An 18,754-nucleotide genomic window follows, 5' to 3' on the forward strand; every position below is an offset into this window, starting at 1 on the left:
TCTCCAGGATCCCTATAAAGCACTCAGAAAAAACATCCTTTAGAAGTTCAGGATATAATTGGCATGAACTGAAAACTTATCTCTATTTCTGCCTCTACTCATAAAGCAATGTTGGGAGAATTTCTGCGACTTTTGCCTGTTCATTTATATTACACTTTAATTATTGTAGAACAGCATATGGTCCCCAGCTTTGTAGGTTCAGCAACTTGATGCTGTGGATTCAGACAGGGGAGATTTATTTCTGTGTAACTGTCTTGCTCTAAGAAGAGCGTGGATGCAAATATCAGGCCAACCATTCACTCTCAGTGGTTCATAGACCTGGCTCTCTAATGTGGGCAGCCATCTCTAACCAGGAACCCTTTCTCTCCTAGGTAGGCCCACTCAGGAGACAAATTAGAGCTTAGAAAATTTCTTCATATCTCAGAAATAGGGAATTAAATATTGTCAAAAGAATACTTACATCAGCGAAATATTACTTTCTATGCTCTCTTTCCCCATCTAGGGATAAAATAGTTCTATCTTAGATAATTGGTGTTTTTCACTATAATCAGAACACCCTCTTCTTCAGATATTTCTGTAAAAATACTGACATACTATTACCAACCAACACCCATTTTCTGATAATTATTACTGTGGACCAGAGCATTCTAATCTTGTAACATGTCACAATTACTGCAATTATAGCTTATTTTCCACTAGTAATATTTCTAAAGAGTCCTTCCTTTTAGAATTCTTTATTGTAAGGGTAAATATATTTTCATTAAAGAAAACATTTTAAAGATAGAAAATTAGAAAAAAACATAACTGCTTTTAATATGTTTGCTATATTGCTTTTTGCTTTCACATTACTTAAGAAAATGCTTCACTTTTTATATTGCTGAGATCATATTTAATTTGCAAATTCTTTTTTTTGGTACTTAATATAATGACAGAAATATGTCTTGATGTTATTATACACTCCTTATAAACCATTATGATTACCATATTCCATTGAGAGTGTATGCCATGCTTTTTAAAACTTTTTATAATTACTCTCTATACAGGATATAGGATGTTTTCATTTTCATTGTTATAAATAACATCTTTGAGTATTACCCTTTGTTCATATTTCATATTATTTCCATAGGTTCCATAGGTTTCCATAGATTCTTAGAAGTAAAATTGTTGCTTTTTAATCAACTCAATTGAGTTATATTTACACAAATAAAATGTAATGTATAATAAAGTTTATCCATTTTGAGTATACTGTTCTATAAGTTTTGACAAATGTATACAGTTGTATAGCCACTACCACAATCAAGAACTGGAATATTCTCATAACCCCAGAAGTTCCCCTTTTACTTCTTTCAGTGAACTGTCCTCCCACTCCCAACCCCCATTTCCAGGCCCTGGCAAACAGTGATCTGCTTTCTATCGCTATAGATTAGATTTGCCTTTTCTAGGTTTTATGTAAATAGAATCACACAGTGTGTACTCTTTTTGTGTTTGGCTTCTTTCACTTAGCAAAAGCTTTTTTAAGTCACCCATATTGTTACATGTGAAAGTAATTACTTTTGACTCTTGGATTACATTCTATTAGGTGGGTATACCATAATTTGTTCATCCATTTACTTATTGATGAATAACTAAATTGTTTCAAATTTTTAACATTATGCATAAATCTGCCACGATTGAGTATAAGTCATTTCGTGATCATATGTTTTCATTTGTCTTGTGTAAAAACTTGGAAATGGAATTGCTATGGTGGGTCATATGATAAGCGTATGTTTAAGTGTTGAAGAAAATGCCATGTCATTAATGTAACAAAAGACACTTTGGTAGCTTCCATCATTTAGGAAATTCTGAGGGTTTGAGGAGCTCTGTGCCAGAAACCAGGATGAAGACCAAATATATATATTTTATTATAAAGCATAGCATCACATGCCTTCATCACAGCCAAAGTTACAGAGATTTTCTCCTATATTTTTAGAAGCTTTACATTTTTATCTTTTACGTTTAGAACTATCATCTATTTTGTATTAAATTTTGCAATGGTCGAGGTTCATTTTTTCCCCAAATGTTTATCCAATTGATCCAGGACCACTTTCTTAAAAGCAGAATCCTTTTCCTTGTTGTATTGTCTTAGTACTTTTGTTAGCTATCAACAGCTCACATGTGACTGAGAGTCTGTTTTTGGATTGTTTTGCTCCGTTGATCTATCTGTTTATCCTTATGCCAATACCATATTGTCTTGACTGACGTAGCTTCAAAATTACATTGGCTATTCTAGCTCCTTTGAATTTCATATAGGTTTTTAAAATCAGATTGTCATTATTTAACAAAAAAAAAACTTGCTAGAACTTTGACTGGAATTGTATTGACTATACAGATCAATTTTGGGATATCTATATATCTATATTTATCATCACCTTCAATTACTTGGATCTTCTTTAATTACTCTTAGCAATGTTTTGTAATTTTCAGTGAATGTGTCTTGCATGTATTTTGTTAAATGTATCCTAAGTATTTCTAAGTTTTTAATGATATTGCGTATGGCACTTTAAATTTCTCTTCTCAGTGTATGGATAACAGTATAACACTATATTCATTTAGAATAGTATATAAAAGAGATACTTTTCAATTGATTTGGTTGCTTATTTGTAGATGGAACCTGGCTAAAGGGAGGGATACGAAGGAATTAGATTACTTCTTTTTTCGAAGTTCAAATCTGTCTTTGGACTTAACCCCCCCCCCCCAATCTAATAAGTAAACTCTAGGGAGAGGCATGTGGCATGTTGGAATTCAATAGATGTGGATTCAAATACCATTTCAGTCCTTTACTAGTTATAGGTCTTTTGGAAATTTACTTTACATCTCTTTGCCTGCATTTTCTCATCTTTAAAATCTACAAGACACTATTTATCATGTACATTATTTTTATGAAGATAAAATGATTTAATATAGAGAGAGAATTCTTGGCTCATGGATGTTGAATAAAATGTACCATTAATAAGCAAGATAAATAAAACTCCATTATAAGCTTTTAGGATTAGATATTTTACATTTAAATCAGTGTGGTTAATATGACAACAAAAAGTCCGAAAGTCAGAGAAAGGAGATTAACCAGCCACTCAAACTAGGTTTTAAGAGAGTGGCAGAACTTGCACATTATAAGAGAATAATATGCCACAATGCCAATTTGTAAATTTAAGAACTGTATTTATTAATGGGCTAGAATGGTCCCATCTAATAGGACATATGTATTTTCCTTAAATTAAGTCTATGTGAAAGATGATATTTTAATTAATTAAAGATTTGTTTGGTGAGCAAGAAATCACAGCCAAACGTGTTGGTGGCCATGATGAGACAGTCAACACTATATCACTACATCGACACTTTTGCCAAGATAACTGCAGACGATTTGCGTTGTCAGATCATGCCAAGTCCTATACTAGGGTGATTAGGCAGGAAGTAATTCCATTATCGTGGTATGGAACATGGGTGAAAAAGCCGGTTTATAGAGTGATGGGAGATAATGAGATTAGTTTTGCACACTTTGAGTTTGGGATGCCTGTGAAATCTCCTGATGGAAACAGACAATACAGAGTTTGGAAATATGAGTGTGATGATTGAAAGACTGATGAGGAATAAAGCGATAAACCTGAGAGTATTTTAATAATTAGAAATCGTACACTGGATTTAAAGATGAATCAATTAGAGTTTTTTTTGAAAAATACATTTTTTAAAAAAAGAATGCGTTTTTTTAGTTCTTGGGTTTGACTCTAACTTCTTTTTTGTAACAGCTTTATTGAGATATCATTCACACACCATGAAATTCATCCATTTAAAGAGTACAATTCAATGGTTTTAGTGTATTTGCTGAGTTGTTCAACCTTTACACAATAAATTTTAGAACAATTTCCTCACCCCCAAAATAAGCCCTGGACCTTTTAGATATCAATATCACCCCTCAATCGCCCCCACCCGCCATTCTCTCTGGCCCTAGGAAATGCAGCCCTAGGCATCTACTAATCTACTTTCTGTCACTAAACATCTACGTATGCTGGACATTTCATATAAAATAGAATCATGTGGAGTCATATAAATGGAATAAATTTGGTCTTTTATGACTGGCTTCTTTCACTTAGCATAATGTTTTCAAGGTTCAACAGTGTTGTAGCATGCATCTGTACTTCATTCCTCTTGTGTGGCTGAATAATATTCCATTGTATGGATACACCACTTTTATACATCTATTCATTGGTTGATGGATGTTTGGGTTGTGTCCACTTTTTCACTCTTAGGAATAATGCTGCTATGAACACATGTTTACTAATTTTTATATAGACATTTTTTCCAATTCTCTTGGGTACACACCTGGGTTATATGATAACTCTATATTTAACATTTTTTGGAGGACTTCCAGATTCTTTTACCAAGAGATTGCAGCATTTTTTGTTCCATGTAGTGTATGAGGGATCCAGTTTCTCCACATCCTTGTCGATACTTGTTATTATGTCCTTTTGAGTATAGTCATCCTAGTGGGTATGAAATAATATCTCATTGTAGTTGCAATTGATTTGCATTTCCTTGATAACTAATGCCATTGGGCACCTTTTCATGTACTTACTGGCCTTTATATATCTTCTTTGGAGAAATGTCTATTCATATCCTGTGTCAATTTTTAAATTAGATTGTCTTTTTATTATTGAATTGTAAGTGCTCTTTATATATTCTATATACAAGTCCCTTATTAGATATATCATTTGCAAATATCTTCTCCTATTCAGTGGTTTGTCTTTTCACTTTATTAATAGTGTCCATTTGAAGCACAAAAGTTACTCATTTTGATGAAGCCAAATTTATCTTTTTTCTTTAGCTGCTTGTGCTTTTTGTATTATACTAAAAAACCATTGCCAAATCTAAGATCACAAATATTTACCCTTGTTTTTTTCTGAGAGTTTCATAGTTTAAACTCTTACATTTGGGTCTTTGGTCTATTTTGTGTTAATTTTTGTATATGGTGTGATGTAGGAGTCCAACTACATTCTTTTGCGTGTAGATATCCAGTTGTCGCAGTACAATTTGTGCAAAGACTATTCTTTCACCGTTTAATTGTTTTGGAACCTTTGTTGACAATCAATTGATGCTAAATGTGAATATATACATAGTAGAATTGGTGGACACAGAAATAAACATTCACATTAAATATAAATATGTATTCTTTTTATGCCAGTACCACACTCTCTTGATTACAGTTACTTTTTCAAGAAAGGGCTTTTTTTAGAAAAGATTTTCTCAATCTCGATACTATTGGCATTTTGGGCTAGATAATTCTTTACTGGTTGTGGTGGCTGGGCTGTTAATTATAAGATGCTTAGCAGCATCCCCACCGTCTAACCACTAGTCCCCAAATCACTCTTCCCAATCCCAAGATGTAACAATAAAATGTGTCTCCAGATATTGCCAAATGCTTCACCAGCAAAATCACTGCTGGTTGAGAACCAATGTTTTAAGAGAATCCGGAGTCCTTTTATACAGCTTGAGCTAATTAGGACTAGATTATTGACATCAGAGTGGGTAAATAATACCACACTTAGTGTGTAAAATCAGCCCCCTATGAACAATATGTTTCAAAAATTTGAGGAGCAAAAACAATTTTCTATAAAATTTTAGTTTCTTACAACAAGTATATTTTAGTCTCAATGTTAAAAATCAATAGCTGTTAAAGTTTTAAATATTTTACACTTTTAAATTTCTATAGAGAAGCTCTTTGCCCTTTTTCACCAAACAGGCTTAGAAATTCAAATTTAAAATACAGTATAAGTACAGCTTTAGTTTAAATTTTCTGTTAATGGGTTGGCAACTATTTGTTAAACTTTTCGTTACTTATATAAGGAGATTTAATAGCTAGTTCAAGGATAATATTAAATCACCTATATTAGCAGAATTCCATTCTTTACAAATTCTTTCTTAAAACTTCTGAAAGAGGCTATAGTGTTTGCTTAGGTTACATTTTCTAGCCAAGGCTATATTTGAAAATATGGGCTTTATAATTGTTTCCATAAAAGTGGAGGTAATTTGGAAAACAAAGAAGAACATTAGTTGGTTCAGGGAGAGAATTTGTTGGAATATTGTTAAGAGATGGAATGTTGACAAGGGCCAAGAATAGAACGTGAAATGAAACTGACTTTTAATGGGAGTTATAGAAGCCACATGAAGAGAATGAGTTGAGTAGACATCAACTAAGGAGTATTTCAAGGAGCAGATGTGTGGGCACGAAAGTTTAAAACTGCTGAACATCATGAAGAGATATTTACATCCAATATATTATGTAAGTGGTGAATTTGAAAGGATCGGATTCAGCGAAAAAAGGAAACACAGGCGCTGAAGTGTAGGATAGGTAGGATTGAATTACGAATTGAGTACACAGACATAACAAGCAGAGGCTACCTTTTTTGAGACATACAGCACTGAAAAGGAGATGTGGGAGCTTGATATACAGAGAATCCAGTAAAGGATTTGACAGAATGGAGTGCTCTGGAATGTAATTGGAGCCTGAAGGAGCAGAAAGGGTATGGGGAAGAGTTGATAAAGCAAGTTCTGCAGAGGCAGGAGGGCTTGTGATCTACATCACTCACTGTGAAAGGATGAGCCAAGAGCAGGGAGAGACTAACGAAGATGAAGATGATGATGACTTTGATGATGATAGTCAACAACAAATTTTGAGCACTTATTCTGCACAAGCAATATGTTATGTACCTTATTGCCGTGAGCCAGGCACTATGATTATGTCCATTTTACAGATGATAAAATTTTCAGTAACTTGCCGGGGTTTGCACAACTATTAAGTACAAGAGTGGGGTTTGATATCCATGTCAATCTGACTTGAGAACCTGAGTTCCTAACCACTTCCCCTGCTTTGAGCCTTTATCATCACAGCCATGTGCTCTCATGGCTGTATGCTTGCTATATTGTCACAGAAAAAAACAGTCAGTAGCCTCCACACTTCTTCACCTAAGGTATGTACCCTTAGTTCAACCCAGATTCTCTTCTATTTGCAACCTCCTGTCCCTCATCTCAAAGCACCTTCTTCCATATGCAAAACCCCACAGTAACCTGGGGTGAAATCCTCCTTCAGCTACTATCTTTAGTGCGCCTCAGATTTCATGATTATCCTGATCAGTAATTGTGATCCCATAGAGATATTTTCTGACTATGCAAGACTAGCTGCTTACAGTTGAAGCAATGAGTACTTGCTTATTCTTTTTTCTTGCTTGTAGATACCTATGAAAATGGAAACTATTTCTTGGCAAAGTTTACAGCAGCTCAGGTAAGACTAATTTATTGAATTTTATAGATCCTTTCCCAGTTAGCTACAGATTAAACATTATCAGTTAACTGTATAAATATAATATCATACATCTTAATAGGAGAACCTTCTTTGCTTTACATTCATAAATCAGGTCTGCTGACATGAAAATAAGGAAGAAACAGTCCTTATTTTGACAATTATCTGATATACCATCACCCTATAAAAAGAAACTTGTAATTTGTATAATGCTGGGGAAAAAATTGAGTCCTTATATGTATAACAGATTTTCCAGGGATGAAATAGCATGTTCTGGCTGATAAAATTTTGAGGGATGAATGCTAGATCAGCTATCCATTGCACAGCAATGGTGCATAACAAACAACCCCAAAACTTCAGGAGCATGTAACAATACTTATTTAGCTCATGAGTCTGCAGTGATCAGAAGATCTGGGCTGGACGAGGCTGATCTTTGCTGGCTCACATACATCTGCAATCAGTCATGGGACTGTTAAGGCACTTGAATGATCCTTGCTGTGCTCACTCACATATCTTGGGGGTCAGCTGGCTCTTGGATGATCTAAGATGGCCTTATGGGTGGGTCTGGGCATGACTTTTTCATGATTATGGAAGAGGGCAAAGACAGAAGTGGAAATGATCAAGCACTTTTAAAATCTTCATTTGTGCATCAAGTTGACTAATATCCCATTATCAAGGCAAGGTCACATGGCGAAGGCCAGAGACAAAGCTGAGGTAGAATACCCCATTCAGTGAGGGAGGGTATTGCAAAATTACATGGAAAAGGGTATGGATAGGGAGGGGTGAATAACTATTGATTGAAACAATTATACAATCAATCTACCAGGCATGTTAAATGATTCCATGGATAATCTATATAATTCTAATTAGCGTAGGGGGATCATTCTATGTCAAACCTGGAATTTCCTTCTCTATAAGTTTTACCTATTGATTTGAACTAAGGAATAGTATAGCACAAATCTATTGTGTGTTTTCTACATAACACTGCTTCAAGTCTTTGAAGATGTCCGTCAAATTTCCCTGCTGTCTTCTCTTCTTGGAATTATACATCTCCAGGTTACCTTTACAATTCCTCTGCTTTGTGTTTATACTGGTTTCCAGATCTGATTATTCTGTTTGGACTATGATTAGTCTACATTTCTTTTAAAACATGGTGCCCAGGGTTGAGAGAATATCTTAGAGCTGCACTATCCACTATGGTAGCCACTAGCCACATGTGGCTATTGAACACTTGAAATTTGACTAGCCTACTTTGAAATAATTGAAAGATTATAAAATATTTCAATAATATTTTTATATTGAATACATTTTAAAATAATATTTTGGATCTGTTGGGTTAAATAAAATATATTTTCAAATCAATTTCTCCTGTTTCTTTGTGCTTTTTAAAAATGTGGCTTTGAAAAATTTAAAATCACATATATGGTTTGCATTACACTTCTTTAGGACAACATTGACTTTCTACTGCAAAACAGACAAGCCAAAACCTCCGTCGCATGCAACAATAACAATTATTTAGCTCTTTGCCTATTACCTCTTTGTAGCTAGACTCTATTTTCTTATTGTTATTGCTGCACATTGTGTTAATTTTTTAAACACATGTATCAGATGTTTGGTACATATAAATTTCAAGGTCAGCTAAAACCCTCAAATTATTTTTTTTTATTGAGTTCATAATAGTTTATATCAATGTGAGATTTCAGTTGTACATGATTTCTGGATTATTACCACATAAGTGCTCCCCTTCACCCCCTGTGCCCAGCCCCCACCTCCCTTCCCCTGGTAACCACTGAACTCTTGTCTTTGTCCATGTGTTTTCTCATATTCCACATATGAGTGAAATCGGTGTTTGTCTTTCTCAGTCTGGCTTATTTCACCTAGAATAATTCCCTCCAGGTCCTTCCATGTAGTTGCAAATGTGATGATTTTGTCTTTTTTTATGGATCCGTAGTATTCCATTGTATGTATATACCTCATCTTCTTTATCCAGCCATCAATCAATGGGCACTTGGATTCTTTCCTTGTCTTGGCTATTGTGAATAGTGTTGTGATGAACATAGGGGTGCATATGTTACTTTGGATTGTTGATTTCAAGTTGTTTAGGAAGATCCCCAGTAGTGGGATAGCTGGGTCATATGGTAGTTCTATTTTAGTTTTTTGAGGAATCTCCATACTGTTTTCCATAGTGGCTGCACCAGTTTACATTCCCACCAGCAGTGTATGAGGCTTTCCTTTTCTCTACAGCCTCTCCAACATTTGTTATTTTTAGTCTTAGTGATTATAGTCGTTTTAACAGGCGTAAGGTGGTATGTTAGTGTAGTTTTGATTTGCATTTCCCTGATGATTTGTGATGATGAGCATCTTTTCATGTGTCTATTGCCCATCTGTATATCTTCTTTGGAAAAATATCTGTTCATAGACTCTGCCCATTTTTTGATTGGGCTTTTTGTTTTTTTATTGTTCAGTTGTGTGAGTTCCTTACATATTATGGAGATGAACCCCTTATCAGATATATGATTTGCAAATATTTCCTCCCAATTGGTGGATTGTCTCTTTGTTTTGATCCTAGTTTCTTTTGCCTTGCAGAAGCTCTTTAGTCTGATGAGCTCCCACTTGTTTATTTTTTCTTTTGTTTCTCTTGTCTGAGAATATATGGTATTTGAAAATATCTTTTTAAGTTTGATGTGAAAGAGTGTATTACCTATATTATCTTCCAGGAGTTTTATGGTTTCAGGACTTATCTTCAAGTCTTTGATCCATTTTGAATTTATTGTTGTGTATGGCATGAGATAATGGTCTACCTTCATTCTTTCACATGTGGCTGTCCAGTTTTCCCAACACCATTTATTGAAGAGACTATCTTTTCTACAGTGTATGTTCTTGGCACCTTTGTCAAAGATCAGCTGTCCATAGATGTTCAACTTTATTTATGGGTTTTCTGTTCTGTTCCATTGATCTGTGTGACTGTTTTTGTACCAGTACCATGCTGTTTTGATCCCTATGGCTTTGTAGCACATATTGAAGTCAGGGATTGTGATGCCTCCAGCTTTGTTCTTTTTCTCAGGATTGCTTTAGCAACTCAGGGTCTTTAGCTGCCCCTCTGAATTTTAGGATTCTTTGTTCTATTTTTGTGAAGAATGTCACTGGGATTCTGATTGGGATTGCATTGAATCTGTAAACTGCTTTGGGTAGTATGGACGTTTTAACTATATTTATTCTTCCAATCCATGTGCATGGAATATCTTTCCATTTCTTTATGTCTTCTTCAATTTCTTTCAATAATGTCTTATAGTTTTCAGTGTATAGGTGTTTCACCTCTTTGGCTAAATTTATTCCTAGATATCTTATTCTTTTTGTTGCAATTGCAAGTGGGATTGTATTCTTGACTTCTCTTTCTGCTGGTTCATTACTAGTGTATAGAAATGCAACTGATTTTTGTTAGTTGATTTTATACCCTGCCACTTTTTTCTGTAGTTGTTGATTATTTCTAATAGCTTTCTGGTGGATTCTTTAGGATTTTCTTTATATAGAATCGTGGCATCCAGAAACAGTGAGAATTTTACTTCTTCTTTTCTGATTTGGACACCATTTATTTCTGTTTGTTGCTTAGTTGGTCTGGTCAAAACCTCTAGTACAATGTTGAATAGGAGTGGTGAGAGTGGGCAGCCTTATCTTCTTCCTGTTCTCGGAGGGATAGCTTGCAGTTTTTCCCCATTGAGTATGATGTTGGCTGTGGGTTTGTCATATATGGTTTTTATTATGTTTGGGTACTTTCCTTCTATACCCATTTTATTGAGAGTTTTTATCATAAATGGATGTTGTCAAATGCTTTCTCTGCATCTATTGAGATGATCATGTGATTTTTATTCCTCATTTTGTTAATGTAGTGTATCACATTGATTGATTCGCAGATGTTTACCCATCCCTGGGTTCCTGGTTTAAATCCCACTTGATCATGGTGTATGATCTTTTTAATGCATTGCTGTATTTGATTTGCCGATATTTTGTTGAGCGTTTTTGCATCTATGTGTATCAGTGATGTTGGCCTGTAATTTTCCTCCCTTGTGTTGTCATCGGGTTTTCGTATCAGGGTAATCTTGACCTCATAGAATAAGTTAGGAAGTGTTCTGCCTTCTTCGATTTTTTGGAAGAGTTTGAGAAGTATAGGTATTAAATTTTCTTTGAATGTTTCATAGAATTCTCCAGAGAAGCCATCTGGTCCTGGATTTTTGTTTTTGGTGAGGTTTTTGATTATTGTTTCAATCTCTTTACTTGTGATTGGTCTATTCAGATTCTCTACTTCTTCTCAATTTGGTTTTGGGAGGTTGTATGAGTCTAAGAATTTATCTATGTTTTTCTAGGTTGCCCACTTTGTTAGCATATAGTTTTTCATGGTATTCTCCTATAATCCTTTGTGATTCTAGGGTATCCATTGTAATTTCTCCTCTTTAATTTTTAATTTTATGTGTTTGAGACTTCTCTCTTTTCTTCTTAGAAAGGGTTTGTCAATTTTGTTTATCTTCTCGAAGAACCACATCTTCACTTCATCGATCTTTTCTATTTTTTTAGCCTATATTTCATTTATTTCTGCTCTAATTTTTATTTTCCTCCTTCTGCTGACTTTAGGCTTTGTTTCTTCTTCTTTTTCTAATCTATTGGGTGTAGTTTAAGCTTACTTATTTGAGACTTTTCTTGTTTGTTGAGGTAGACCTGTATTGCTATAAATTTTCCTCTTAGGAATGCTTTTGCTATATCCTGTACGAGCTGGTATGTTGTGTTTCCATTTTCATTTCTCTCCAGATATTTTTTGATTTCCCTTTTTATTTGTTCAGTTATCCAATGGTTGTTCAGTAGCATATTTTTTAGTCTCCACATGACTTTCCTAGCCTTTTTCTTGTAGTTGATTTCTAGTTCCATAGCATTGTGGTTGGTCAGAAAAGATGCTTGATATAATTTCAATCTTCTTAAATTTATTGAGGCTTGCCTTGTTTCCCAACATATGGTGTATCTTTGAGAATGTGCCATGTGCGCTTGAGAAAAATGTGTATCCTGCTGTTTTTAAATAGAATGTTCTATATATATCTAGTAAGTACATTTGGTCTAGTATTTCGTTTTAGGCCACTCTTTCCTTCTTGACTTTTTGTCTGGATCATCTATCTGTTGATGTAAGTGGGGTGTTGAGATCCCCTATGATCATTGTGTTGTTATTAATATCTCCTTTTAGGTTTGCTAATGGTTGCTTTATGTACTTCAGTGCTCCTGTGTTAGCTGCATATGTATTGATAAGTGTTATGTCCTCTTGGTAGAATGTCCTTTTTATCATCATATATTGCCCCTCTTTGCCTCTCATTGTCTTTTTTATCCTGAAGTATGCTTTGTCTGATACGAGTATGGCAACACCTGCTTTCTTTTGCTTACCATTTGCTTGTAGTATCATCTTCCATTCCTTCATTCTGAACTTATGTTTGTCTTTAGAACTGAGATGTGTTTCCTGGAAGCAGCATATTTTTGGGTCTTTTTTTAAAATCCATCTAGACTTCTGTGTCTTTTTATTAAAGAATTCAATCCATTTACACTTAGAGTGATTATTGATATATGAGGGGTTAGTACTGGCATTTTTTCTCTTGTTTTCCGGTTGTTCTATATTTCCATTGTTTTCCTTCCCGTGTATTTCTGAATGCCACTTCAGTTCGGTGGTTTACTGTGATAGTTTTCTCTTTGTTTGTGATTTGTGGCTCTGCTCTGATTTTTTTGTTTAGTGGTTACCATGAGGTTTGTATAAAAGACCTCATAGATGAGATAGTTCATTTTTTGATAGCCTCTTATCTCCATTGGCCTAAGCAGCTTCCATCCTTTTCCTCTTCTCTTTCTGATTGATTATTGTCACAAATTGTTGTTTTCTGTGTTGTGAGTTTATGACTAAACTGACGTGTTTATAGTTGTTTTTGATGTTTTCCTTCCTTTGACTTTTGTGTTATAATTATTTACTCATTTATTCTGAAACAGAGCTGCAATTTTCTGATTCTATCTGTCTATTTATCTCCTTGCTCAAGGTTTTGTAAACCTTTTCCTTTTTGTTACAGGTAAGAGGGCTTCCTTCATCATTTCTTGTAAGGGATATCTGTTGGCAATGAACTCCCTCAGCTTTTGTTTATCTGGGAAAGCTTTTATTTCTCCATTGTATCTAAAGGATAGTTTTGCTGGATAGAGTATTCTTGGCTGAAAGATTTGTCTTTCAGTATTTTGAATGTATCATTCCATTCTCTTCTAGTCTGTAAAGTTTCTCCTGATAAAGCCACTGAAAGCCTAAAAGGGATTCCTTTGTATGTTATTTTCTTCTCCCTTTCTGCCCTTAATATTTTTTCTTTGTCATTGATTTTTGTCAGTTTTAGTAGTGTATGCCTTCGAGAAGGTCTTTTTGCATTGATGTAATTAGGAGGTCTATTGGCTTCAAGTACTTATCAATCCAGTTCTTTCTCCAGGTTTGGGAACTTCTCAGCTATTATTCCTTAGAACAACCTTTCTGCTCGTTTCTCCCTCCCTTTGCCTTCTGGAATACCTATAATCCTTGTGTCACTTTTCCTAATTGCATCAGATATTTTTTGAAGAATTTCTTCATTTTTAAAAAATTTTAGTTATTTCTCCTCCTCCACCTGAAGCATTTCTATATTTCTGTCCTTTATTTTATTTTATTTTGAGGAAGATTAGCCCCAAGCTAACTACTGCCAGTCCTCCTCTTTTTGCTGAGGAAGCCTGGCCCTGAGCTAACATCTGTGCCCATCTTCCTCTACTTTATATGTGGGACACCTGCCACAGCATGGAGTGCCAAGCAGTGCCATGTCCGCACCCAGGATCTGAACCAGTGAATCTCGGGCCACTGAGAAGTGGAATGTGTGCACTTAACCACTGTGCCACCAGGCTGGCCCCTATTTCTATGCTTTAAATTGCTAATTCTGTCCTCCAGAATGTCAGCTCTATTTTGTATGGATTATAGATTTTTTTAATCTCATTAATTGTATTCTTCATACCCAGAATTTCTTTGGGCTTTCTTTTTAAGAGTTTCAATCTCTTTGGTGAAGTATTCCCCTGCTCATTAATTTTACTCCTGAGCTCATTGAACTGTCTTTCTGAGTTTTCTTGTAACTCACTGAGCTTTTTATGATAACTATTTCAAATTCTTTCGGTTGCTTTCTGGAGACTTGTCATTTTCCTTCTGCTCTGAAGTGTTAATGTAGTTTTTCATGGTGTTTGATGAAGTGATCCTTTGCTGGCACATTTGGGGTAGTACCAGGTCGCTGATTCCACCTGCCACCACTGCGGGGTGAGGAGGAGCTGTTTTCTGATCCCATCCCATCTGTGGAAAGTTTTTTGGGTAGAGGTATGCTGCATTTGCCTGGGCTGGCCACAGCTGCTCAGCAGGTTGTGCTCACATGGGCAGGATCTCTGCGCTGGGTGGGCAGGTCAGTCGCCATAGTCAGGGCCTCTCTGCAAGCAGGGGACCACATGAGCTGCTGTGTGCTACATGGGAGGGGCACTTACATGGGGAATGAGCTGCCACTTGGTGGTCCTGTGTGCTGCTGTGCTCTGTGGGTGGGTGCACCTGCTGAGCAAGTGAGGTGTCTTCTCACCTGCTCTGCACTAAGTGTGGCAGGCACCCATGAGAGGGCTGAGCCTCCACTCTGTGGATCCCCTGGGCATCTGTGCTCCACTGGTGGGGGTGTCTTTTGAGTGGGTAGGGTGCCTTTTCGTCTGTGCTGTGCTGGGGGGGAGGGGCACATATGCAGTGCCTGAGTGGCTGCCACTTAGTATAGAGCCTTCCCATAGGCAGGGCTGCTGCAGCATGTTGGGCACTCCTCCGGGCTGGGCTGTAACTCTGAAAGTGTTCACACAGGCTGGGCTATCCCTGCCTCCTCCTACAGTCACACATGGCTGCTGTGCAAGGATCCCTGAACTGACTTGCTGCTGCCAGGGAGACGGAGGGGTGTGCTTACTTAGTTCCATTAAGTAATGCCTCCTGGGGATCCAGTCCACCCACCTTCAGAAATATAGCTGTGTGGATCTCTTAGAAGTCCTATTGTGCTATGCAGAAAGTCATATGCTGGTTAATGAATGTCCATTTAGTTGCAACTTAAAGAGAAGAGACTGAGGGAACAACTCACTCTGCCATGACGCTGATGTCACTCAGAATTTTGTTTTTTAATAAAACTGTTGATCTAGAAGTCCTGGATTTTAGTTCTATTCCTACTGCTGACTAGTTATTCCACCTAAGGAAGACACTTCCATTGTTTAATCTATTTTTTAATTATAAAATGTTAGATTTCCCTTAAATAGCTCCTAAGACTAAAATTACATTCTTTTGTTATTCCAAACTAGTGATAAATGGTTTCTTATTTCTATATGATATTTGATGGAATTTTTCCTAAATATCGGTGGCTTTAAATGAAAGAAAGTTTTCAACTTTTCTTGGGGTAATTATTATCAATGGTGTGCTGGCTGGTATGGGGTTATGGAAGTATGGGGGCTGATTTGTAGCACATGCTAATTTCTGTGGTGTAAGTACTCCTATCATTTTAGCCAATTTCAAGCTATCAACTGGCTTGTAAAATTCCAGCAGTTTAACAGTAGGCTCTCCCAAATCAATAAGAGCTAGCTCTAGCACACCCATTTGCTTCAAGTTATATTTCTTTCTCTTCATTTTCTCTTGATTCTGCTTGACCAATTAGTCACAAAAGTCTTGCTCATTCTCCATAATGTCAGTTGAACATATTTTTTTGTTTCTACTTTTGCCATCGGAGTTGAGGAGCTTTTAGCTTCGTTCTACTGCAACTATCTCCTTGATTTATTGTATACAATCTTCATCATCTTACCTTATATGCTTAACCAGTCTTCTGTTTGCTCAGCACCAGCTACCATAGCCCTTGCACTCACTGACTGTGCCTTTGTTCAATGTATCCCTGCCTCCTATTCCCTCTCCCATTCAATTTTATAAATCCTATCTATCCTTTCAGGACTTCTGAAGTTCCATGTCCTTCTTAAGTCCTTTCTTGACTACCTTATTCCCATAGTGATTTTTCCTTTCTATGAATAACTATAACAAATATTCACTATGATTTTCATTTGGGCCTTAATCATGTACCACCCCATGAGTTATCTCACATTATTTTAACCCTTCTATTGATGCTTAAACAGTTCATGATTTAGGTAAGTTCCTGTATGTGTTGCAAACTGTCCCTACTCTAAAGACTGTTTGCCATAATTCTTTCTTCACATTGTGTTAACTCATGCAGTACTATGCATATAGGCCCGTAATGATTCCAACAACATCTATGTCATTTAGCTGCGTGGCCTTGAGCTGCTCCCTTCATTTCCCAGAGCCCAAGTTTCCTCATCTGTAAAATGGTGATAATGATGCTTTCTTTGCAAATCATTGTAAGAATTACTAATAATACAGGTAAAATAACTTTCATAGTGCTGATACATAAACCTATTTTTGGCATCATCAAATTTATTGTAGCAGGTACCTAGCAACTATGTCTTCATGAAGTGTTTAATTAAGAATAAAAACATCAAAGCAGTACCATAGTAATTTGAGGTTTCTTATTGCAATATGGAATATAGTCTATCAACAGATGTGTTATGTATTTTTTTCTCTTTACACATTCTTTATAGAACATATTGAAAATTCAGACCATACACAATAAGTATTTGAGTGACTTGAATCCCCTGAAAGTTGGATATATTCGAATCTGGGGGATAAACTCTATGTTTGTGACACAAGTGACCTTCACCTATGACAACCAGCAATTCATGGAGACAAATTTCAAGAGTGACCCTTACACTCAGGTATGTCTCAAATTAATGTTATCATATCATAATTTAATTTTACTATTCTGCAAAATTATAGTCGCTATTATTGTCATTGTTATATTTACTTATATTAAAAAGTTTGTAGATATGTGCAATAGGTATGTTCCTGAAAAGCTGTTGAATTGTATTGTAAAATACACATTACCAGTTCTCCCAGTGTAGTCCAGGGATCAATGATCAATAATCTGATGAAGTCCTTTCTATGTATTTCTCAAAGAAATTGTACTATATGTTAAGGTTGGTCTTCCAGGCTAGTGTAACAAAACTTACTTCCGTGGCAGAGGCTAAAACAGGGAAAGAGTGATTCCCTAAAATTGTTGGAGATTTTCCTGCTCCTTCATGAAATTACTCAAATCCTTGGCCAAATCGATAGATCTTGTAGGTGGGTGAAAATTGGCAGTAAACTGTGGCAATCATTAAAATGAATATGTCCCACCTGTGGTGTGAGATAAAATGATTTGGTTAACAAAACAGAGTGATGTAAATAACAGACCCTAGTACACCCTCTAGTAGGGTCTGCTTTAGTTAACACATCCAACTAATTGGAAGACAAAATACCAGTAGAGTTATCAAGAGTAACCACAAGGGAAAAGTATCCCACTTTAGAACACTGGATCTATCACATATAAGGATCCTGTAACCCATAGGGTGTGGCTGAGAAAAGTAAAATTGAGTAAGTATAGTTCCTGTTTTCCAAAAGGTAAAAAGAGTGCCTTGCTGGTATTTGGATTTTGGAAAATGACCCTCTAAACACTCAAATAGATTCTCTATAATTTCTTCTAGTTCTGTACTTCAAAACAGTTTCCCTGGACTATTGAGTTCCAAACCACCCTTTGCAAGTAATTACTGTTGAACGTTTGAACACCTTCTTTTTGGGAAACTTTGTAGTATATCAGATGCCTATTATGTGACAGGCACTGGATTAGGTGTGGGGATGGTGAAAACATGAAACCAGCCTGTTCTCAGCAAGGTTAAAATCTACTGACAAAGCCAAAAGATTTTTATAAACATTGGTTTTAATCAAAGCTGCAAACACTTGTGAGCAATGTGGTTCTGACTAAATGAAGTGGACAGAAAGAGATTTCCAGCACAGGGATTATGCACACAGAACATCTCTCCATATTTATCTGTCTGGAATCAGCATGACCTGAAAAGGAATCTTCGTATGTTTCTCTTACTCTCTTGGAAAAGAATGAATCCAGCATTTTTTGTTAAATTATAATTTGAGGTATGACATAAATGTAAAGTTTAAGAAGTTCTAAAATACCAATTTTCTCTCTTCTTTTCTGGCAGACACTAACTATTCAATTGACTGACAAGGATATCAGCCTGGAAAAGTTAACTGAAATTACTTGGATTTATGGTGATCCTATAGTTTTTACTACACCCGTGACAAGTACCTTCCCAACGAGTTCTCTACATCCTTCTACATCTTCTACTAAGGCTACCACTTCTGAGACTATTATCACTAGTTCTGCTAGTACAAGTACTCCTGCTGCTAGGACTACTACTACTCTTCCTATCACAACCACTCCTTTCCCAACAAGTACTATGGAA

At 35.9% G+C, this 18,754-nt stretch overlaps 1 protein-coding gene across 1 annotated transcript in view; it reads left to right on the top strand.

Moving 5' to 3' along the window:
* The window catches only part of LOC124243353 (probable maltase-glucoamylase 2), an 86,409-nt gene that overhangs the window by 65,863 nt on the left and 1,792 nt on the right, over window positions 1–18,754 (top strand). Inside the window, exons 46-48 of the mRNA XM_046668961.1 lie at window positions 7,263–7,312; window positions 17,000–17,173; window positions 18,491–18,747. Coding sequence (XP_046524917.1) covers window positions 7,263–7,312; window positions 17,000–17,173; window positions 18,491–18,747 — 481 coding nt within the window. The remainder of the gene's footprint in view (window positions 1–7,262; window positions 7,313–16,999; window positions 17,174–18,490; window positions 18,748–18,754) is intronic.

The sequence above is a fragment of the Equus quagga genome, chromosome 8 (assembly GCF_021613505.1).
Source record: "Equus quagga isolate Etosha38 chromosome 8, UCLA_HA_Equagga_1.0, whole genome shotgun sequence".
NCBI lineage: Eukaryota > Metazoa > Chordata > Mammalia > Perissodactyla > Equidae > Equus > Equus quagga.